Source organism: Mesoplodon bidens (assembly GCF_964165515.1).
Source record: "Mesoplodon bidens genome assembly, chromosome: 6".
Taxonomy (NCBI): domain Eukaryota; kingdom Metazoa; phylum Chordata; class Mammalia; order Artiodactyla; family Ziphiidae; genus Mesoplodon; species Mesoplodon bidens.
This window is the reverse complement of record NC_138162.1, coordinates 96089917-96115420: the sequence shown is the minus strand read 5'-3', so window position 1 is coordinate 96115420 and position 25504 is coordinate 96089917. Positions and strand designations below refer to the sequence as shown.

At 43.1% G+C, this 25504-nt stretch overlaps 1 protein-coding gene across 2 annotated transcripts in view; it reads right to left on the bottom strand.

Moving 5' to 3' along the window:
• The window catches only part of FAM120A (family with sequence similarity 120 member A), a 106486-nt gene that overhangs the window by 23855 nt on the left and 57127 nt on the right, over positions 1-25504 (bottom strand). For both annotated transcript variants that reach the window (XM_081237485.1, XM_081237484.1), the window contains exons 8-11: positions 19033-19120; positions 17023-17250; positions 14046-14220; positions 4231-4480 (exon numbers count right to left, since the gene is read on the bottom strand). In XM_081237485.1, the coding sequence (XP_081093611.1) occupies positions 4231-4480; positions 14046-14220; positions 17023-17250; positions 19033-19120 (741 nt within the window). The remainder of the gene's footprint in view (positions 1-4230; positions 4481-14045; positions 14221-17022; positions 17251-19032; positions 19121-25504) is intronic.

Below are 25504 nucleotides of genomic sequence, written 5' to 3'. Positions count from 1 at the left end.
GCCTTTGGGATGACAGCCCAACCTTGTGACTGCGGACATTTGCCCCGCCCCAGCCATCAAGGCCAAGGGTCATGCTGTGTGGCCTCCACAGGGCCTTACCATATCTGGGACACAGGCTCTGCTCTTTGTTGCCCCCTCCCCCATCCTCAGCAGACCTTTGTCACACAGCTGCAATTTCGCCAGAGAAAGACCACTGGGCCACGGCCCCAGGCCACAGCCTGTCCTTGGCAGGCCCTTGGAGACATACACCAGCCCTCTTACTCACTTGCACCGCCCCCCACCAAACCCCTGCTCCATGCCCTTCCCACTCTTCACCCCACGTTCTCAGCAGGTCATACCCACTAATCAAACAGAAGCCATGCAGGGAATCCTTCTTTACCTGCTTGTCCCTGTGGCCCAAAACAGTCATGAAGGTAGGACAAATTCTCTTAGCAGAAGTGGACCAACCCATTTACTGGTGTCCTGGCCCCAAATCCCCGAGACTGGTCCCATAAGTCATTCTCTCTCATCTCTCCCCAACCACCTCGCCTCAGTAAGCCCCTCCTCCTCAGGATCTGAAACTGTGAGTCTTTCCAAGTGGGAAACTCCATGGCTCCAAGCCCACAATGCACACAACAGTCTGCACAACCAAGCATGTCTTCTGGCTTCCACCAGAGTAGCAAATACGAGGGACCCTGAGCTGCACTCACTGTAGCTTCTCGACACCACAGAGGTAAGCACAGGAGGAGGTCTGGTGAAATGAGAGATTTCTAGTTGCATTTATTAACCTTTTCAAGTTCTAAAATGAGCACGTTTTTTATAAACAACACAAAAAAATAAAAACAGGGACCAGGACAATCCTGAAATCTGGAAAGACTTTCCAAAGGCCATCTGAACAGTGCCTAAAAGCAGCATAGCTGTTTCTGGGGTAATGGCCAAGGAAGGGCCACAAGGACAAAGACAAAGAGTGGGGGCCCAGTAATATATCTGGAGAAAAACATGGTCCGAAAGGATACATGCACCCCAATGTTCACTGCAGCACTGTTTACAATAACCAAGACATGGAAGCAACCTAAATGTCCATTGACAGAGGAATGGATAAAGAAGATATATACAATGGAATATTACTCAGCCATAAAAAAGAATAAAATAATGCCATTTGCAGCCACATGGATGGACCAAGAGACTGTCATGCAGACTGAAGTAAGTCAGACAGAGAAAGAGAAATATCATATGATACTGCTTATGTGAGGAATCTAAAAAGAAATTATACAAATGAATGTATTTACAATACAGAAGTGGACTCACAGACTTAGAGAATGAACTTATGGTTACCAGTGGGGGAAGGGTGGAGGGAAGGGACTGTTAGGGAGTTGGCGACTGACATGTACACACTGCTACATTTAAAAAGGATAACCAATAAAGACCTACTGTATAGCACAGGGAACTCTGCTCAATGTTGTGGCAGCCTGGATGGGAGGGGCATATGGGGGAGAATGGGTACGTGTCTGTGCATGGCTGAGTCGCTTTGCTGTGCACCTGAAATTATCACAACACTGTTAATTGGCTATACTCCAATATAAAATAAAAAGTAAAAAAAAAAAAACCAAAAGGTATATATATATAAAAAAAAGAGTGGGGCCTGGTCACACTGTCCAGTCTGCACCCACCAGGCAACCCAGTGTCCCAAGAGGCCCAGTGCACGGAGAGACAAGACGTAAAGGCACCGCCATCCCAAGGAGCATGAAATAATGTGAGCACTGTGCTCACATCAACACAGCAATGGCTTGTCCTGCACTAATGTACAGCTGCTTCTGGCCAAGAGGCAGCCAAACAAGCCTTAGGCACAGCACACATCGTCCTCACTCAGTGCCCAGGGGGACCCTTCAGGTCAGGTATATGGTAGACAGGTAGCTGTCCACCCACTAGATTAAAGGCCACACATCATTTTAAACTTGGAAGAAACACAAACAAAGTAACCAAAATTATTACTGCTAATTTGATCTTAGAGCACCCAAAGTCTTAATCTTAACGTTCTGGCTAATATAAAATGAACTCTCCATCAGAGGAAACCAGAAGAGGATTCTAAAACCAAAACAAAAAAACTAGTCTTTCTCATTAGCTAATCCTCAATGGAGATAAAGATAAGAAACTGATACAGTATGCTAATTTTAATCAACCTCAATTTAATTAAGGAAAGGCTTCTAAATAAGTTAGTGGCCTTAAAGTCTGTTATGAATGTAAGAAACTTCAGGAAATAAACACCTGACTAAAGCTCTGCCCCCGTCCTCAGGAAGCAGGTGAGACCCAGTGGGGGTCAGGAGACCATGGAGAAGGGGCCAGCCCAGGGGGATGGGACACACAGGGCTGGGGCAGGTGACGACCTGCATGGCAGCTGGGCCCCAGGCTCTCACTGTTTGTCAGGGCCAGCGTCCATACACATGGGAAGGGAGAGCTAGGATGGGCAGGTTGAAGAAATCAAAAGCGGAAGTCTACAAACATGCAGTTGTTTGTGTGCCTGTATGCATACTGGGGAAGGTCTGGGAGCAGCAAAGTTGCTGTCAAGAGCCTGGTGTCCAATACTGACCCCATCACTAGAAACCAGGGCTGCTGGGAAAAGGGGGCATCCACGGTAAGGTCAGAATCTCTGCACAGAAGTGCTCACATGGAGGCCAGACTGACAAGGCCCCCAACTGGCCCAACAGGTGACGGTGGAGCACCAAATTACATGACGGCAGTAGTGGACCACAAGGCATTGATGAAGCCAGGAGCCCATGCTGATATAAATACACTGAAGTCTGAGGAGGAGTGGCATGTTTACACAAAGTGCCTCCCATGAGATCGTATCAGTTACAAGGGGGATGGAATGGCCTCGCTGGAGAAGCCAGGCAGACACCCCCTTTGCCAAGGGGTCAGAGCACAGATGCACAGCATGAATGAGACAAGGAGGAGCGGAGGAACAGCTCTGCCCTCTACAGCATCTGCTGAAGACCAATGGGACTTCACGTCCAAATACAAAGGGAGGCTCTGAAACAAACCCTGAAGTTAAGATAGAAATAAAGTATTAATGTTGATTGATCCTGATGGCTGTATTGTGGTTACAAAGGACAGTGTCCTTGTTGTTAGAAAATCACAAGTATTTTTTTTAACAATCAAGTATTTAAAAAAAAAAGCTCGGGCTTCCCTGGTGGCGCAGTGGTTGAGAGTCTGCCTGCCAATGCAGGGGACACGGGTTCGTGCCCCAGTCCGGGAAGATCCCACATGCTGCGGAGCAGCTGGGCCCGTGAGCCATGGCAGCTGAGCCTGCGCGTCAGGAGCCTGTGCTCTGCAACGGGAGAGGCCACAACAGTGAGAGGCCCGCGTACCGCAAAAAAAAAAAAAAAAAAAAAAAAAAAAAAAAAAAAAGCTCTTTGTATTATACTTGCAACTTTTTCCTAAGTTTGAAATTGGTTCCAAAAAAAACCCTCAAAAAACTAATTCACCTGATTCAAGTATGCATGCCAATTCAAATTAACTCCAAAACGCCAACAGTGTCCACATAGGCATTTGTGGCCCATTGGCTGAGAGAGTCTGGAAGCACAGAGTGCCCACATCTAGGTTTTTAAACCCCTCCCTCCAAGGCAGGAGCCAGCCCCTTAGAGATGGCAGGTTCCAGGGCAGGGCAGATACAGGACAGCCTGGGCATCTTGTGGTGCCAGAAAGCAAGGACATGCTGGGGGGACAAGGGACATAGGAGCCACTGAACGAACTCCCAAGGTCTGAGCTGGAACAAACTGAACCACCAGATAACAAGGTTATAGCAGGTTATAACCCTAGGAAGAGAGATAACCATGAGTCCATACTGATCTACATATGCTTAAATAAATGAAGGAGGAAGAAGAGACCCATTTTCCCTAAAGAATAATTACAAATAATACATAATGTAGTTCCCCAATAGCCTTCAAAAGCTTTAACATTTAAAGGATAAACTATGCTTAAAATCATTATGATATTTACATAAAATACAGGTTCATCAAATATACCTATTCTATAAACATACTATATAGCATCAATTCAAATCCACATGGCATTTACATGGCCTATATTTCTATAATATGTGAAAATATGAGATGAGGACCAACTTCAACCGACAACATGATGCATCTGGAATAACCCGCACCTACTTCATACAGAAGGCGTCTCTGAGAGGCATTTGTACAAGCACCTGCTAGAGGACACGCAGCGGCTGAGGCAGCGGCCGGCAGCACCTACCGTAGGACGCAGCACAGCACCGTGAGATGAGTGGGCACGCTGGCTGGGTTGAGCATGGCTGGTGTGTCTGACCTCATGCAGGCCAGGAAGGCCCTCATTCTGCGGTTCTTGTCCTCCACTGCCTTCCCCAGCCAGAGTCTCTTCAGATTGGGGCAGGTCCACTCCCTGAAGGCAAGAGCTTCCACCAATTCTGGGGTTTGCGGAGATTTCCCTTTGTAAGCGGCCCACTCTTTAATGATCACTGGTGAAACTACAGGAAGGAAAATCAGAGAACTATTTATGCCCTAGCTCAGCTACTTTAAGCCTAACAAAAACAAACAGCTCTAATCATTACAGTATGAAGATGTCATTCTGGTATTAACAGTGGATTCTCTCAATAGTAAGTCATCGGTCATCAGTCCTCACCTCTTATCCTCATTTCGTTCCTTATAAACTTCGGTGACTCATTCAGATTTTCAGTCAGGCCACCAATAAATTTCTTCTCAATCAAATCAAACTAGATTTCCCCATATAACTAATATGTATACATCCAGGATGTCAGATAAAATTTGTCTTAGTATTATAAATCCATTAATAGTTTTAGTAATAGCAATGGGTACAACTTACAGAAAGTATGTGATTATCACAGAAATCCGTGGAAAATCCAATTTAGATAGCTAGACTGAACTACTGAACCTAATGGAACCTTTGTCTACATGGTATACTAATTAGATCTGGGACATAATTTGCATTTGGTAGCCACTTTACTTAAGGACCTCCTACTTTAACAAATGTAACTGTTAAAGTCTGTTTTAAAGACGGGCAGGGACAAACTACCATGGAGTGAGATCCCCAAAGCCCAGCGAAGTGGCCCGCGGAAGCAACAGTCCACGTTCTGAAATCCCCAGTGAAGTCAGCACACAGGATTTCTCTTCAGCAAGACTGAAGACAAACGGTAAAGTTCCCCATTTCACTTCCAAAAAAATCAAGAAGTTCTAAGTTGATTTCATACAAAAAATGGCCTTTGATCCACCGGAGTTTGACCACTATTAGCATCAATTAATTCTTAAAACACACGAACATGCACATTTTCCCACATAATTTCCAAATAACTTAAGGGAGAAACTGTGACGGGGGAAGGAAAAAAAAATGGAGATCAAGCATATTGCAGAGAAATATGTTCAAAGTTCTCACCAGAGTGCATCGATGTAAACAATTTCATCAGATTTGGGTGTGAATTTTGTAACAAATAGCTCACTTTGGTCAATAAACATCAGAACTGAAGCAGGGCCCCATGGAGCCCCTGGCCCAGAGAGCTGCCCCACCCTCCCCTCCCATGGCTGACAGCTGATACGGAAACCAGGATGGTGCGATGATTCTAATGTGATCTTGGATACATCAATTATATCCAAATAACCATACCCCCTTCCTGGGCTCATTTTCCCCAAAGTAACACCTGAGGCAAACCGAGACTGTGAAGAACCCAAATCCTGACAAAATTAAATGATTAACTGGCATATCTCTAGCTCCACCCCAAGTCTGAACAGAATCAGGCAAGACAATCATCTCTTCCAATGTCACGAAGAACTTCAGGAGTCAGATACCTGGATATACACAGTTGTTAGCAACGGGAAAAGCAAGCTTTTGCACAATCAACCCCAGTCAAGTCAGGTGACAGTGTGCCTCAGAGGAGGGCCATGACCAGCCATTCTGCATGGACCCCAACTCCCAGGAGCAGGCTTCTTGAGCAGGGGTGCAAGTCAAGACAGTTTCTGAAAATTTCCTTAAAAAAAGGAACTGTTTTGTCCTTGGGAAATCCCTTTAATTTACATTTGTATATCTTAGTGTTTAAATGTTAAAAAAAATTTTTTTAACTTAAAATGTTTGTTTTAAAATCCATCAAGTCAAAACAGAGATATACATGTATATATAAATACATGTCTTTGAATTTATCTATATTTTAGGTGCCAGACACAAACTCATAAGGTCCCCATTGTCCAGCAGACCCTGTCCTCGGACTCACAATCTAGCACTCACCCCCATTCCTGCCGACCTCCAGCGCGCACAGCTTCACATGTCGCCCACCCGTATGCAGAGGGTGGCCGTCACCACCGCAGGGCCCTCCTAGGTGCAGTACACCCCACCCACCTTTGTCCCAACTACAGTCTGAGAGGCTGGCACGTTGTCAGCCCCAAGAAAACAGGTGAAAGGAGGTTACAAGACAACCAGTATGCTACGTTTCTATTAGGTCAGTTCACTAAGTTCATTTTCATGCCCCCCAAGCAAAAATGCATAAATCTATTTTTTCTATGTAACATCTTCATTTTGATGGCCAAGATTTATTTAATGGAACTAATTAGATTTTATCTTTGGTTGTTAACCTGGGTTAATAACCTAGTTAATCTAAGGTCTCTCACTTTCTTCCCCCAAAATACAAACACACACACCACACACGCATGCACACAGAGTATAAGTTTACTGCATCTTAAAAAACTCAGATTATAGTGCCAGGAGTCTCCCTTGAGTTTTCTCAAAAGAGGCATTCTTATTAAAGCTGTCTTCATCTTTACCCATTTCTTTCTTTCCCCTTTGTCAGCTCTGCTCTTGTCTCTCTTTAATAATTTTTAGCAATCATTTTATTACATTGTTTTCATTCTAGAAATAAATTTTTGGTGGAAGATTTTCATTCTCAAGTTCAGAATGCTTAGACCTATACATACTTTATGTCCCATGTCCTACATTGAAGATAAGTGGAGGTCAGAGGTACCAGCAGTCCCTTCACAAGTGTGTCTGTTCACTTGAGTGTCCCCTGAAGCTGCCCTAGACAGCTGTCCACACTAGTTGGGGCTCTGAGGGACCTAAGTATGCCTGAATTTACCTGGCATGATGCTGTGTGCTCAGATCCTGTTCAGCCTGTATAGGCTACAGATGAGAGCACACTTGTGCCTGAGGACCGCCAGCTGATGTTCATGAACTCCCGTGTCCTAGAGAAAGGACTGCCCCAATACTAGCAGGGACATGCAGTCCATACCCACCAGGAGCACAGGACAGGGCAGGGGAGACTGCAGCTGTAAAGGAGGCATCATATATAGCAGCTTCCTCTCACATTCTAAGCATTTTTGTTGCTTATCTGCACTAGTCATGACAAGAATGGCTCATATCTAATTTAGGAAATACATGTCTTTCTCAGAGAAAAAAAATGTGCAGTAACAAAAAGCTTTGTTCCAAAAGCAAAGACGCTTCCAATTTGTTTTATTTTTTTAACATGTATCTGTTTTTAAACTGAAAACTTGGAGATCTTTTGCGTATACCACCACTGAATAGCTGTGGAACCTTTGGCCAATCACCTAACAGATATTTATTGAGCACCTAGTATGCACTGGGTGAGGCAGGAAAGGCACCCAGGGCTCAGGTGCCAACTCCCACGTGCCAGTGTGAGAACAGAACAAGGGTCTCCTTAAATTCTGAGGCCTGGGTCCCTCATTTGCCTCACGCTGGCCCAGCCCTGGAACTAGGCACTAAAAAAAGGGGCCAATGACTCACTCTGTTGCACAATCCAGATGAGGAAACACAAAGGCATCTTGCACCCCTGTTATGTGCTTTCAACTGTGTGAGTTCAACTTATGTTGTATAGGTTCATTACATGAGATTAATTAAAGGTTAGTGTTTTATAGATTAATGAATTCCAAGGGACATCCCATTTTCGGGTTGACACAAGGCAGCCTCTGTGTTACAAGCTTGTCCTTGGGGGTGGCTGGTACACACACGGTACCTTCTCTCCCTCTGGCTCCAGGCTTCTCCCCAAGTCGCTGCTGCCCAGGAGGGAAGGCTCGGTCTCTGATTCAGCTCACAGGAATAAGCAGGTGCAAAGTAGCCAGCTAACAGCAAGTAATCTGGGCTCTTATCATTTTTGCAAAACCCACTGGCTATACAGGGATTACCCAGATGGTACGGGGCGGCTGGATTACGAGAACACTCCAAGTGCATGAAGACAAGAGCACTGGGGTACAAAACCCTCTCTGTGAAGGCACCATTTTGGAAAGACATGTTCATGCTGCCTTGTTAAAACAAGAATAAGAGAATCCCAGAGGTTAGCTAATCCAGCTACTGTCCATGAATAAATTTTCTGTGTGTCACCATCAATAAATATTTATCTCGTCTTTTCTACTGACAGGAAAACTCATGATTTCAAGTGGACAACTTCAAAAAAAACTGAATATTAGATTGTCTTCCTTACCTGAAAACTAAATTGAATTTTTACACTGGCAAAAACAACCCCAGGGCACAAGTTTTCTGTATTACTGGAAGCTAAATTTATAATGCAGCTTCTTTACTGGAAGTACCTCTTCAAATACAATTTCCAGACATAAAACACTATTAAGACTTAAGCTGTCAGTAAAAACCCAATGTTTTCCATCAGACGTTAATCATCTACTATTTTCACATTTACACATACGACAACCAGCTACCTTAGAAATCTGTTATAATGCTGAATTTGGGATCCATCCCAGACCAGGAATAATGAATGTTTCATTTTGTAAGCCTATTCCAACTGACTGGTAGTGGCTGCCTATAGTGCCATATGATGAAGTATGTCTCTAAGCTCAGTGCCAGAGCACCACGAGCAACTAGCAGTGCCTGCTATAAGGGCTTAGGAGTGAGAGTTGTAGCACAAACATAATATGGTTACAGGTAAGGAAAAAGATGGAGACAACTTCCAATACTATGGCCAACTGGACCCTTTGGTCTGTGTCTGTGCAAGTGTGTGTATCTGGGGGAGGAGCCATTGTTTTATTCCCTGAGCTCTGCTCTGGAGCTATAGAGAAAGAACAAAACCACACAAATAAATAAAAACAAAACTCTAGTTCCTTCGCATCAGGGCAGAAACAGAAATATGGGTGCAATGAGAGCTGGTCAATTCTTCCAGTGGGAAAACTGCTGGTTAACTACCAAGCAGCACTGTGTACAGGCTATGGGGTTCCAACTAGCTAGTCCCCCATTTCCTCATGCTGACACATCTGTGAGCACCCTCTACGACTCTCAAAAGTAAAAGACTATGAATTTTTTCCTTAAACCTTTCATATCTGAGCCTGGGGGTATCCTACTGTCCACAAACATAATACATGCTCAGCAGGCCATGGGGCACATAGAACATGGTGTTATAGACATGCGGTAAACACTATTCCTAGTCTTCATTTTTCCCATTTATGTCATTCCTACTATATTAGAAACTCCAAAGCTCAAGGAACTATGACACAAACATTAATCCAAAAGAGTACCATCAAACACTGCTTGTCACACAACAGTGCCTTCCCCAACAGCTGTCTCTTGAGCTCAGCTGCTCAAAGTTCTGTAAGGAAAAGGCAGTTTGCTAATGCTACTTCTGGAAAGCTTTGAAGAATAAAGAAATAAAGAAATTCAGATTTATATATAAACAGCCTTCATAAAATCGTAAGAAAAAAATGATAATGATAACCAATTCTCACACATATTGAAACAGCACACTAATTAATATTGGTCATGTTATAGTATTCTGTTTTATAATGTAATTCACAGTGAACAAATTTAACTTATTTATTTTCAATTAGCAGTCCCAATTATTTGGCACTAACAAAATTTCTAAAGCAAAGTGGACCAGGAAAAAGAAATCAATGTTCCTTTTGGCTTTTCTTGATAGTTTAAAAAGTAGAGAATAAATATGGGGAAATACAAATATAGCATAAGTATAGTAAATATAAACATAGTATATAAACTTGCTTTCTATTTCAATAACTACATCTCACGTGTCTATAATTTATGTCCATCTATTTTCTACAAGCCTGGTTTGTTTGTTTGTTTGTTTTTTTGGCTGCACTGCACGGCTTGCAGGGTCTTAGTTCCCTGACTAGGGACTGAACCCGTGCCCCGTGCAGTGGAATCCTAACCACTGGACCGCCAGGGAATTCCCAAGCCTGCTTTTTTTTTTTAACTTAATTTTGAGGTACTGAAGAGACTTGCAGAAAACAGAAGCCAGTTTTATTAAGTGGATAATAATTTTTAAATTCACAAATCACTTCCTGGATTTTTAACAGTTCAGCTATAGATGAGGCGACTCATTATCCTGTAGTCTTTTTAGAACCTGATCCCTTTCTTCTGGCCCCTTCACCATTGGGGAGTATCTGGGGGAACCCCAGTGCCCAGGTGGCTGAGGAGCGCCCCCAGGGAGAAGAGTCAATAGGGCACTAAAGGCCAGAGCTGACTCCAGGGCAGAAGTGCATCTGAGAAGCAGCCACGCCATCTGGATTTCACACACAAAGGCCTCGAGGCCAGGGCTGGCTCAGACCCAGGCGCCTGTCTCCAGGCCCAGCCTTTATTCCAGCAGCTACAGAGACAGCTAGGTCCCTGTTCCCATCTCTCCCCAAAGCAACTGCCACCATCACCGTCCAACACATCTGGGTGAATCTGTTTGTGTTGGGTCAGCAGTCTTCTGATTGGACTGGTAGGATTTCGAATTCCACAACAGTGACTTCAGTAGCATGCTGCCACAATAAAACAAGTATTCTTATTAAATTCCTAAAAGCAAAATGATAGAACCTAGAAATGGACAGAAAAGAATAGAAAAATAAACTGCCAGCATGTAATTCAATATGATTTTCAAAGGCTGGAATTTTTTAAGGATCCAACTCTAGATATCCTACTTTAACCATATAATGACTTTAAAAATGAAACTTTGGTAAGTCACACGAAAATTCACTGTAGATTATGAACATTTTATCATATGCCTTAAGCAAGAGACTAATGTCCAAATGGATACATGTCTTACATCTAATGAGAGTTAAGTATTTTTGAAAAACCCTATAGACTTCAATATGTCCTTTGACTAGTTCTGACAACAAAGCCCTCTTGGGAAAACTCTTGATTGTCACAGTGACCACACCAGGAAGATGCATCTGTACGCACAGCATTCTGAAGCCACGTTAGATCGAAACCCTCACATTCAGAAGCAGGTGCATCACCTACTTGAGTAGGTGGGTTTACCTGGAAGCCACATAGCTCGGTTTTGGTTACCAGACTACCAAAGTGGAAGGCAAAGCCAGTGGGCATGTGGAAAACAAACTTGTCCCAAGGACCTTATGGTGCACTTTCACGTGGCTTATGAATCTCCTGCAAAGTGCCATTGATTTCATTTCATCTACATACGGTCTAAGAGTAAGTGTAGGTAAAACAAGATTTCAACATATTTTCAAATCCTGTCAACCAAGAACTCCTGAGAAAATGCTCTTTTTGGCATGATCAGACATTGTTGTTTTCCCATCTCATCCAGACCATCAAGAAGCTACAGCATTTTCTCGGTAAGAATAGTAAAATGCATAGTCACTTAGTAGATGTTGCAGGCTTGGAAACCTAAATCAGTGGCATCATAAGAGTCAGTGTTTCCCATTAGCCAAAAGTAACACAGCAGTGACAAACAACTGTGTCTGTCCCATCCTTAAAGAGAAGTCAGAGGAGTGGGGAGGGGAGTGGAGGCAGGAGGAAAGGAAAAAGACATGCCTGCCAAATCCTCTTTGAAGCTACGGCCTTCTCCCACTCACCTCACCCTTCCCCCGTCCTTTGCTTTCTCCTCCTTTGCTTTGTATTCCCCTGTGCCTCCCCCCTCCAGATGAGGTCAAGGCACCTCCATCCATAGCCTCACAGAGCTCATCTGAGTCACCCAGACTGTACCACCCTTCTTCCCTTCTTCTCTGGATCATGCCATTTCCCATGCCCTCCAGCCCCGGCCAGAACTAGCCTGCTACTGGCAAAGTGACCCTGTCATTTCTCTGGCAGAGCAGCATCAGGCCCTATGGTGTGGTTTGCACACTCAGCCCTTCACCACACTGTGCCTCTCTCTCGCTTATGTTCAGAGGATGCTGGTCCATTTAGTTACGACTCTCCCCTGGGTTCTGCTTCCCCTATTGTCTGCTAACAGGCCAGGCTTTCCCAGGCCAGTAAGACACCTGTACCACCCAGGTGCAAATTAACTGATGAGGGAGTGGAGCATGCTGTGTGCTGCCAGCTGTGTGTTCCACAGTGTTTTAAAGCCTCAGACTGGCAGCAGGGCAGAACAGACCAAGACTCTTACCTCCTGAGAGCACCTGGCACCTGCAGCTCACCTGTGACGCAGAACTCCCTGAACCAGACATGAGGGATGCACACTGCCCACTGCTGAGGGCATGAACAGAGCACACCAGCCATATTCAGGCTGCTGTATGAAGCTGTGAATACTGCAAAGGGGAGCCCGACCTGGGATCTACCCGAGGGTCTCCAGGTTGTGATCACTGAAAGTTCCTGAGGAGTTTCTGCATAAAGATAACTATGTTTCTGGAACATGCAAGCAAATGAAAGAAACAGCCTTTCACCATGAAAGCCAATGTGGTGCTATGGAGCTGAGGATATGGCAGGAAGTGGGGCTGCACGGGACCCTGGAGCACTCAGCATTCTATGCCCAACAGAGACCCAAGGGGCTATAGGGACGAAGACGGAGGTGAACTGAAGTGGACGTCACAGCTGCGGAGCCAGGGTGGCCTGGGTGGGCCAGCACAGAAAACTGACCAATCCCATGCAAAGTTAGAAAGGTCCTTCTCTTCTGAGCAAATGAATCACACAGCGTGAGAAAAGAATGAGGATTTGTACATCCGGAACGTACTGGGCCTCTGAAAAGAGTGTCCATTGACAACACTCGGTATTCACATGGTGTCTACAGCCCTGATCAAGGCAGTAGGAGCATCAGCTAGAGGTGGCCCTGCAGAGCCGGCATCACCTTCTCCAGCTACAGTCACAAGCCACTCTCAGTACGACTATCTTCAAGTAAGAGTAGTGACAGACGGCTTCATTTTAAAGGCTTACAGAATCACAATTGTGTCACAGTAATTAGAAATAGAAACCTTAGGAATCTATAGTACTGAGGTTTTAGCACTGGAGAATCTCTCTAGTTTTGAGTTCCAAAGGTAAGACCCACTCCCACACTTGTCCCTGAACTGGTCAGCTTCACCCATGTTACCAGGCCTGCACTGACCTGCCACACAAGAAGGTGATTTGTCAGTAAATATCCTTAGTTTAGAGGATGATCTAATAATCTACAATTTCCACACTTCATAATATTCTTATTTTAGACTGCATGTTTTGTGAAACTTTTCTATATTTCCTACTAAATATACAGTGACTTTTACATTCCCTACATTAGTAGATAAAGTTACCTAGAACAGAAAGGCATGATTTTCCCCCCAAAATGACACTGGCTCACTAGAAGAGGGAACACTCTGACCTCAACTTTTGCCAAAATTTCAAACAACATTTTCTGTCTTTCCACGTCTCCCTCCACCCCCAGAGTTGATCAGCCAGAGGTCTTGGAGGGGAATCATTACAAGTCCCCTCTCAGCTTCAGGGATGTGTGCAGCAATACATCAACTGCATAGAAGTGGCCCTGTGGACAGCTGGTGGGACCTCCCCAGGAACACTGACTTCTGCAAAGAGCGGACCATATCTCGTGGACAGCAGAGCAGACACTGCTGTTGCTCTGCCTGGGACATGCTAACCACAGCAGGACAGCAATCGTCAGGACTGTTTCCAGATCAACGTTCAGTTTAAAGCATAAACCTGCTGCTTTATCATTTTACTGAATGAACACCATTGCTGGGAAGTTACTGAGGAAAACAGCCCGTGGCTTGTCCTCCTTTACTAAGAGCCCCAGTGAAGCCCACCTCCTTTAGGTGGGGACTCTCAGGGCGAACTCAGTTACGATCCTTCTAATGCTTTAAAAATGCACAAGAGATTACGAGGTACCGAGGAAAACAAACAATGGATTTTACAGTACATACATTCTGGTGGAAGTCTGTTCTTTCTAAAAGCAAGTCTCTCAGTTTTCTTTCTGCTTTCTGCCAAGCTAAACAGGACTCCGTAAACATACTGACGAACTGGCCTATAGAGCAGGGCGGCGGGAGGCAGGTCTTTGCTGGCTTCATCTTCAATAGAAACAGCAATTTTGATTTCACCCTTTGCATGGAAGAAAGCAGAATAATATTGCACGTTTTTCATGTTGAATTTACAATAAACTCACAGAAATATACTGTATTATCTCCAGTTAACGAAATTGCAATTCTATCCCAAATCAATTGCTTAATACGTTGCCTACATCAAGATGTTTAGGAAGAGTTCATTTAGCAGGTTGTAGTCAAAACACAGGCTCAAAGAGTCAAAATAAAATCTACATTGTTTTATTTTTAATCTGGAACCAAGAACTAAAGAAAACCATGTAGATGATCCCAAAGTCTTTGAAACAGTCTAGATAGATAACATCAGACAACACATAGAATAGAAAATGCTGAGAAGTGGCAAATTTTATTTATGAGTCAAGATAGCCATATGTAATGAAATTCATAATTTTCAATGACCTATACGAAATCCAAGAAATGAGCATCCTGAAAATAAAATGGTCACAAATTTTCTTTACCAAGCTCTTCCATAAAAAATTACCATACACAAAAACGATCTACCTAAGAGAACTCTTTTAAGCCTTATTCATTTTTAAAGTGTTCGGCATGCATCAGGCCTCTGCCCCAGTGCACCAAGTACTCAACAGACGCGTCACGCCGACTGAGAGGGCATGATTGTCACTAGGGGCAGAAAACGAAGGAAGCCCCGTTCTGTTCATCACCCCCATCCCCCTCTGCCAACACAGCAGGGGCTCTGTTGTGGCTCCAGGAGACAAATGACTGCTACGACCACCTGCACCTGAGACCCTGGTCCTGTCTTGAATATTTTATGCCATCAAGGTACATCTCAAGAGATTTCACAAGGAATTTTATTTATGTATATTCATACCATAAAAATATATTTATGACCTCCAGTGTCTATTGACTCTATGGATACATACTTTTAATTATGTCATTGCATTTGCTCTTTCTTTCACATAAATTTTATTTCAAAATTGGTCTTTTCCCTTATCAGAACCTTCATACTCATTAATCTAGTAGCTACATGTAGTGAACACTCACCTGGTGAGTATTACTCTCTCAATATTATGAGGCTTTGATAATTCGCTACATTCTTATTACGAAGCTTCACTTCACTGCAAATGTCTCAGCCTGGACAATTTAATACCAGAGCTACTCAGCTCCCAGGAAACAGTACACATTTTAGTCTAAACTTTTCCCAAATATATTGAAAAATTTTAGGTGGCACCTTAGAATCAGAAGATAGTCGAGTTCACTTTTCTCAACCACAGTGATTTTATCAATATTTGCCCTTGAAATCAGTGAGTACCGAAGAGGAGGACAGGCAGTTTGCATCACTCAGATTGATTTAACCGACAGTCCCCAAGTCAGATCCACCAGCATGGCAGGGCACAAACAGCAGGGGGTCCAGGGGCCTCATATTCCAAACCACCACAAAGAGAAAGAGCACAATCTTCCCCAAACTCGGGTCCCATTAAACTTAGCAAAATCCTTTTCCCGCAGCAGTAACTTTCACTTACCCTTATAATTTATGCTGGACCTGAAAAATAAAATGTTTACTTTATAACCATAATCTGAGAAGTGATACCACACATGCATACCCATGTCAAATAACAGATGAGACTTGGAGGCAATTACAATTTAAAAATACATTAAAGGACCTGAGTAAGTAGTACTGGTCTTCTTTTCCTTTATTTTATAAAATATAATATTCTTCATGTCCTTTAATTTATAAAATATAAAAGTAAGCAGTGCAAATTAGTCAATTAACGGTTAAAGTCCAGCTCAGGAGTGCTGTGGAATGGGAGTGACTTTTGTATTTACTGACTCCATTCTACAAACCATAGATGGACAACAGAAAATAGGAAGAAAAAAGTTTGATCAGGGCTTCCCTGGTGGCGCAGTGGTTGAGAGTCTACCTGCCGATGCAGGGGACACGGGTTCGTGCCCCGGTCCAGGAAGATCCCACATGCCGCGGAGCGGCTGGGCCCGTGAGCCATGGCCGCTGAGCCGGCGCGTCCGGAGCCTGTGCTCCGCAACGGGAGAGGCCACAACAGTGAGAGGCCCGCGTACCGCAAAAAAAAAAAAAAAAAAAAAAAAAAGTTTGATCATATATGGTGGTATAGATACTGATGAAAACATGTTAAATATACATACAGTAATTCACCAATTCTGCATGAGAAATCTGGTCACCAAATTAACTTGTTAAACTGTAGGTCTGTGATTATAAACATAAAGACTACAAATCATTGAGGAAATTTAAGTACACATAGATCTATTCAAGACACTAAGATTCAGAAACAATTAATACCACACTGTATATCTATTTAAGCATACATTTAGTAAGCTAATAATAAATCGACGAGGTCCTGTATTCCACTTTTTGCTATAAGTGCTCAGTGAGGTAGAGGAACAAGTCGAATTACATGAACTGCTATCAGCCACTCAGAAGTTGGGTATTTCTAGGACAGATGATAAATCAGATATTGAATGTGACATCACAATTTAACTTGACACTACAGCATAAACATGACATAGGAAATTTTGAAATTAGAAATAAAAAGAATTACAAATCAGAAAATAACAGGACGTGCCGTTAATTAGAAGTTTCAAAAATATTTTATATTAAATTGAAGAGGAAAATAAGACTTTTCCCAAGTTCTTCTTTTATTATATTTGTAAGTATAAATTTTCATCTTTTTCCTCAAAGTTTAGAAAAGGGAAAATGAACTCTGTTTCAAGTAGCTGGTAAGATAAAAAGCAGTTCCAAAAGGAACAAGGACACACTCCACAGGAGTGACCACTGTGAGATGAAGGCCACACCCACAGCCCCTGTGCATACCTTTGTCAGGACGTGGAAGATGTAGGGGTACATCAGCCCCTTCTTGTGCCGGTGCTCGGCCACTCTCAGCACCTCAGGCGCGACGGGGGGCAGGGGCGGGGTGGTGATGTCCATGTGGTTCCTGGTGGGCATGGACAGGAGGCACGGAATTGGCTGAACGGTGCCAATCTGGCTCCCCTTTCCCTCAGCAAGCTGGCTGCCCGAAGAGGCAGTGGACGAACCTTCTGCCTACAGAGCAATGGGTGAGAGGGGAAAATGACTTCATGTCACATTTCCATTCCTTTAACCTGTCTGTCCACTTGCAACACAGAGTCCTATCCAGAGAGACGTGATTAACAACTTCGCCAATGAGGACAAGGGAGCTATGACCCACTCCTCCTTGGACAGAGGAAGTGGTAATCGGACACCCACTATGCCTGTGTTGGGGGTGGGAGCCTGGAGGACTGCTGCAGCTTCTGCTGGGTAACCCCCACCCGTGGCTCCTCCCTTGGGATCCCCGTGGGGTGAATGGCCTTCTGTGGTTGCTAACCCTGGTCCCACCTGGCTCCCCGCATGTGGCCAACTCCTGTGTTTCTGCTTTCCTTGGAGACCCTTCCTAAACTAAATAGGCATCATCCTCTCTACAGATAAAAAAACTAATGCTCTGAGAGGGTATGCCTTTCACCCATGGTAACAAGACCAGTAACTCATGGACCTGGGACTCAAAACTAGGCTCGAGTCAGGCCTGCTCTTCACCACCACCACCAGTTGTTATTTAAAGAAGAAACAAAAACCAAACCTCAGGCATTCTCTTAGGTCATTAAAAGCCCCAAATTAAGTATATGTAGAGAACTATCTACCAAAAATTAAAACCAAAGAACAAGCTAATACCATTAAAAATGATGAGTCAGATCTATATATACTGACAGAGAAATATGTGCATGGTAAACTGTCAGGTGAAAAATACCCATTCTGTAACAACCAATCACCAAAATACAGAATATATGTACATGAATAGGAAAGACTGTGGACACCAAATGATTACCTCAGTGCTGCTGGATTGCTGCAAGGCAGCAGGACCAAGGGGAGGAAAGGCAGAGGGAGAGTCTTAGTTTTCTCTTTACAAATTTTAGCAAATTCCTAATTGTTTACCAAGAGCAATTATTATTTTTGCAGTAAACTTTTTTTTCTCACAGTAAGTCCTAGTAATAATAATTGCTCACTGATTTTGTGGCACCTTAAAAAATATACATTTTCCTGTTTTGAAACGAAATGTATTCTTTACAGTGGTATGCAACAAGTGCTTAATTTTATCCATTAAAACGTAAAGTGCCAAAATTAGTCTTAAGACGAATAACTCATAGGTAACTCACGAGTGTTTTGTACACTTTCCATTCCATAGAATGTAGACAGGAACAACTGAAAATGCTTTGGGAGGTACTTTGCAAATAGTAGGTATCCAGAAAGCATTTCTGTTACCTATTTGCAGGATAATCATTCAACAGTGAGAATATTTCAGAGTTTTAAACAGATTTCTAATATTCCATCACCTTGTATAAAACAAGCCCTCTTCCAGCCGGAGACCAGCTCATCCTAAGTGATCACATGTGGGGACAGATGTGGCTTTGTAAGTTAAACAGATATTTCTAGAGATGAATATTAACAGGTAGAAATAGAAAAAAAAAAAGGAAAATAAAATGTAGTTTATCTTTTTCATTTTTAAGGTATACATCCCAGGTGGTTTTCTCACTGAATCACCACAAAAACCCTACAAGAAATGAGGGCTCTGGAAGGCTATGCAGCAAGCAGAGAGAAAAGGATCTCTACCAGGTCACCACCCTGCCTTGTGAAAGAAAGCAGGCTGGCGGCAGCACAGCCCCGGGGTTCCTCCTTCCTCTCTCACCCCTGCCAATGTATTACTCATAAATAACATGCTTAAAAAAAGAGAGAGCATTTTACTTTAAACCAATCCCTGGCACTACATGCCGAGAGAAGGAGAATTTGAAAGAATAAAAGGAATAGACTTACTACCTTTGTTTGGTCTCCTGAGTCTCCCCGTGCTTGAGGTTCTGAATGGCTTCCTGTCTTCTCCCAGCCAATTTTGTTCCCACTGATATGGCTGAACATAAAATGAACAAGAATACTGATTAGTGTCGACCACTTCCCACACATGCTCGTGATAATAAGGGCCTGCACTAAGCCTACAGGCTCAGTGATACCTTGTGCTTTCCTGATCTCACCTCCCCCAACCACCTATCTCCAGAGAGAATCCTATCACGGGGACACTTTCCACCTACTTCAAGCAAGTAGGTGGTAACCACCCACTGTGGAAGAGAAATCAAGCGCCTAACTTATGCCTCACTGCTCGGCTTAAAGATGGTCTAGGATGTGCCAGTGTTTCAGGGTACGGAGGAGACAAAGGCAGACCTGGCCTTTGGGAGCTCAGACATCTTGGAGAAGATTACAAAAATCATATTTAATTGATAATTATCAGGCAGTAGAAGAGTGAATGTTATCTGGGTCACATGCTACTCAATTTATAAATAAATGTAAGGTATTACATGTCAAGTGACAATTCAAGGGGGCATTCCTATTCATGGAAAGGGGCATGGGAGCTAAGGCTCAGGATAACTCACAGGAACAAGTCAGAGGAGGGAGGGCGCCTTCCAGGCCCAAGGAGAAGGAACGGATTTGGTGAGCTCCGAGAACAGGGAGTTAACTGAATCTTATTTGGGGAATAACTTTATTTGGCAAAGTAAAAGTGGGAAAAAGAGATGGGGAAGATTACAGAGTATCTTAAATGCCAGAATGAGGTATTTCAATCAGTGTTCTTAAAAAATTGTGGGTTGTGACCCATTAGTAGCCTGAGAAAACAATGTAGTAGATTTAACACGCATTTAAAAAAAATGAAATGGGGACTTCCCTGGCGGTCCAGTGGTTAAGACTCCGTGCTTCCACTGCAGGGGGCACAGGTTCGATCCCTGATCAGGGAACTAAGGTCCCACATGCTGCGCAGTGCAGCCAAAAAAAAAGAAACGGAATAGACCAGATGCAGTGAATGTGGTATGAATGTTATTATTTCAAAAACTCTTTGTGCATTTGTGTATTATGGGCCACAACGTAAAAGAAAATTTACTTCGGTACCTGGGCAAATTTTGTGAAGAGCGCTATCCTGGAGGAGGAGGGAATCTAGAGGGGCTTGAGCAGGGATGCAATGCTGGCGAGCTGTAGGGATGGCCTGGGCCACTATAGGCATACACCCTTCGCTTGTCCCTTCCCCTGCAGGGCTCCACGCCAAAATTATCTTCTAAAACCAGTGCTGGCCACAAGGCAAGCCAAGCCAACGTAGAAAGCTTTTACTTGGTTTGCCTTTCTGACTCGCATGACAGAGATTTTAAGACTTGGTAATTCTATCTTCCAAGCGACTTCATTTTAGTTCTATTAAAAAAAAAAAAAAAGCAGTTGCAAAAAAGAGGAGAGATGAGAAGCCTGTCCCATCTTAAACCAAGAATCGTGTCCCATGTTGTGATATTTTGGAGTCTAATTCTAGCTCCTTGATCCCAGTCACGGGATGGGATACCCCAATACCTCCGCATGAAACAAGGTCACCCAGATGCCCAGTTATCCAGCATCCAGGCTCCCTATCTTCAGTGAGGACTCAGAGAAACCACTGTTCTAAGTTTGCTACTCATGTGTGCAATCGCAGGCTACAACTTTGCAAAACTAGAGGAAACCCAAGTGATGAGAAGGCAAAAAAATAAATATAAGTATTCCAAGAGCATAGTGATCCATCCTGTTTAAAATCCGAGAGAAAAGCAGCTACTACATTAGTGAGTAGATAAGAAGCTGGACAAATTGATTAGTGAATCAATTATTTGTCTACTCGTCAGGACATGTTATGTGATAACTGTGCCAAGGCCTGTGAAATAGGGAAACAGACAGTGGACAATCTTGTCATACATACATTGTCATGACAATCTTGTCATACATCCAAAGTGAGTATTCCATTAGAATGTGGTATAGAGCTGTTTAAAAGGTTGGTGACTTTTATTCTGTGAAATTTTAGAACAAATTCTTTGGATACTTACATGTTTTATAAAGAAACATAACATTTGTTACCTACAATTTTAAACATTTAAGTATAACCTATCAATAAAATGCACACGCGAACAGCTTCATGAATGTCCACACACTGAACACACACCACGTAAGCAACCAAATCGACTCAGGGCTGACATCCCAGGATCCCCTTCTTGACCTGCTCCAGACACTTCAAGGGCAACGGTTATTCTGACTTCTAACAGCAAAGACTTCTTCTATCTGGTTTTGAACGTGATATAAGGAGAATCATGCGACTATACACTTTTTGTGTTCAGTTTTGGCTCAACAATACTATTGTACACAGTGCTGGTTCAGCTTCAGTGCTGCATGCATCCCATTGTGGGGGCACGCCACAGTTGGATCTGTAATCCAGCCCTGCAGATCCCTGCTCTTGATGCACTTAGTATTTTGTTGTTCTCGTGTTAGCCTTTTGGGAGGGAATGCAGTGAATCTCAGCATAGTCTAATTTACACTTCTCTGATAATGATGAAGATAAGCATCTCTCCATGCGTGACATCTTCTTTTGTGCTGTGCCTGTTCAAACATTCTACAGTAGGTGGAGAATGTACAGAATGTTCTTATGGACTTATAGGAAGAAATTATATGTTCTGGATACAAGTTCTTGGTCAGATGTATGGACTGCAATCATCTTCCATGCCCTGCTGGACTGCCACCCCTCCCTCTTTACAACAGATTGACGTTTCTGTATGCATGTGGTGCCTCATCTTGTACGACTTGGCTGCAACTGGGTGCAGCCTTCCCTGACCACCCCATCCTTGCTATTCTCATTTCTGTGTTTCTTTCATGGCATGCATCATATTCAGCACTATTTCTAATTACTGTCTGTTTTCATCATTCAATTATAAACTCCATGAAGATAATAAGACCTTAGAGTCACCACTGAACAGGTGTCCAACAGTTGAATGAATAAATCACATAACTGTAGCCTAAAAGTATATGGCAAAGAAGGTATAAAACCTGGGTTTTATATGGGTACAGTGTGGTGGGGAGAACATACCAACACTACTCAAGTGGAAAGCTTGTCCCACTTAAGATGACATCGAATTTTTATTTATAAATCTTAGTTTTATATAGATTATCAAACTAAAAATAATGTCATAATCTAAAGGCTCATAAGACCTTTTATTTATTTATTTTAATTTTTTTTTTCCACTGTGTTGGGTCTTCACTGCTGCGCGAGGTCTTTCTCTAGTTGTGGCGAGTGGGGGTTACTCTTCGTTGTGGTGCGCAGGCCTCCCTTGTTGCGGAGCACGGGCTCTAGGCACGCGGGCTTCAGTAGTTGCAGCAATGCAGGCTCAGTAGCTGTGGTGTGCGGGCTCTAGGGCATGCGGGCTTCAGTAGCTATGGCTCGCAGGCTCTAGAGCGCAGGCTCAGTAGTTGTGGTGCACGGGCTTAGCTGCTCCACGGCATGTGGGATCTTCCCGGACCAGGGCTCGAACCCGTACCCCCTGCATTGGCAGGTGGATTCTTAATCACTGCACCACCAAGGAAGTCCTTCATAAGACCTTTTAATACTATACTATAAAATCTAAAATTCTGCCTGAAAATAATCTTGACAATGGCCAATGTTTTTAAAGTCCAGAATATTTCAATAGGATAACTATATTACTTTACAACTTAAGGAAACAAAATACTTGAATATAACAAATGCCTCGCTTTGAAGAACAAGAGAGATTAGAGATTTCAGAGTTATTTGCGTATTCAGTTAGGTTCCATTCTATACAACTCCTCCCACCTCCTAATCACATTTGGAACTGCTAATGTCAACGTGAAGTTTCATCAGCTGTGCCCTGGGGAGACCTGCTGAGACCCATGCAGGCCACAGGGAATTCTGCATGTGTTCTCAAGCTGAATTTTCCTGCTCACCCCAAGGCAAAACTCTCTGCTGGTAAAATTCAGGTTGAGAGAGACGGAATCCACTCACAGCCACAGCAAAAGTGACTGGATTCAAACCCAGACCCACCATTCCAGACATTTACCACATGCTATTACCAAAAAGCCATAAGATGCACTTATGACGCAGCAGGCAATCAATAGAAAAGAACTACCCTCATACCAGATACCAGATACCCTTATACCAGATTGGTGGCAAGGAGAAAGGTCAGCATCACACCACTAGGTTCTGTGGACTCTCAGGAGGCGATGCAAGGTCTCACTGCATTCCAGGACACCTGGGGCTTTTTCTGCACTCAAGCTGGTTGAAAGTAGCCAATTGTCCTAACCACTGAATTCTCTCCTACACATTTTTGTAGTCAGCAGGTTGGTGATGCTAGGTTGGAAATAGACTGGTGTCCATTTACGCCAAGTGTAAAAGTGTCTGACCGGTCACGTGCCCCCCTGCCATGGGTGTGGTTTGTTTTTATGGAACAGAAAAGGAAGATAGCATTGACCACAAGCTGACTTACTTGTCAATAGGAAGGAAAGAAAAGTCAAATAAAACTAAAGGGAAGAAGCAAAACATGAAAGATCAACTCTTCAGTAGCACTATCTAGTGTATGTGTGTAAGGTCACAGATATGGTTAAACCATGTAAAGCTTCAACAAGCGTGCATACATTTTCATTTCCATATGCTCCCCAACTCGGGAATGGAAGGGAGACTTGATCCACAGCCTGTTCTCATTCAACAGACCCCCAAGAATTCTGAGGAAGGGACCTGGCAGTCAGGTGCTTCTACTACAGAGGGTGAAGATTTGAGCTCCCTGATAAGGGAAGCCACAAGATTATCACATACAAACACCCTAGGTACAGTCTCCCTATGCCCCAAATTAAGCTAGCGTCACACATTCAGATTCTTTCATAAAAAGCTGGTAACAGAGAAGTACTGGTCTTGTTCCTGTGCAGCAGTCAGATGGGCCTCTTGTCCCGAATGCTACTCTTTCGTGTTTGTCAGGACTTCTCACAATTTTCCCACCCAAGTGAAGGTTCAGAGAAACCTGAGTCAGATGAGCTCGACATAAAATGCCTACATGGGTCAGTAGGTGGCTAGAACAAACACAGACCTTTTCCCTATGATAGCACAGATAATTATTAATTTTTACCAAACATAAAAATTCAGCATAGTTTTTCTGAGAAGATACTAGAAATGTTACCTTATGTTAAAAAAATCAATATATAAATGTAAAGTAGCCCTTTGTCTGGCACAACAGCGTAACAATCTGAAAGGAAAAATCTGCAGCTGTATTTAGCCTGTCTGGGACTGGGTACCCTAGGGCAGGGTAACATGTAATTGTCTTTGCAAACCACACAGTTTCTTTGGAGAGGAAGCCTGACAGGACTCAGAGTAGAACACCAATACCACTTAAAGGAAAAAAGATGCATTAGAAGAAGCATGTTTCCTAGGACACCAGATCAAGGGCGCTAAATGAAATTCTTTAGGTATTTTACATTAAGAATGAAGTCATATGTTTTGGTATTTTATTGGACCCATAGTTAGTTTTTAAATAATAGTGACAGCTATCACTTACTGTGGTTACTCATCAACTGATTTAAATCACAAACAACCCAGAGCCCTCCCATTCACATTGGGCACATTGGGCCCAGGGAGCTCTAGGTCACATAACCCCAAGGTGGCAACTGGTATCTAGCAAGACAAGCCATGGGAGGTTGGGGTACTGGGTCCTGACAGCATTGGGTCTCTGCACTGGTTAACAGTCTCTCAGGCACTGACAGCGACCTCCTATAGCCCAGATCTGGTCCCACAGGGACCACATGGGGGCATGCAAAGCTTATACAACAGATGCTGCCATGACACGATTCCTCAAAATCGATGTGTATGTAAATCTACAGGGAAAGAGAACAAATCTATACAAATGAAGTCACAAAGTGGAGAAAAATCAAGTTCGTCTTCTCTCCTAATAGGACTTTTAAATATCCATTTAAAAATGTCAGTAATGACATGCAAAAACACTGAAGCAATATTCAGTGTACACATACATATTTACACTTATATATACAAATAAGAATACATACTTACATAAGTGTAGTCAGTATAAAAAGGAAAAAAGGCAAGTTGCTGTCCCTAAGATCTCATTATTGTAAAAACCCTATGTTAGTATATGCAGTAAAAAATAAGGTGTTTGAATATTCACCAATCTTTTGAAAACAGTTGTCTCTCTAGAGGTGAGATCATGGGGGATTTCCTATATTGTATTTTCTAGTGTTTGAATTCTGTAACTGTGTATTGAAATGGTAATTAGAAAGAAGATACAAAATAACTGAAAACTGCAATTTAGCAACCTCGGATCAGACTCAAATTCTAAAAGCCAATAAATCTATGAAAACAATATAAACACCTCTACAAGAATTCAACTGTAATTCTTAATTCAACCAAAACAGAACAAAGATTTGACAAAGACCAGGAAAGAAGAAAAGAAAAACAAGA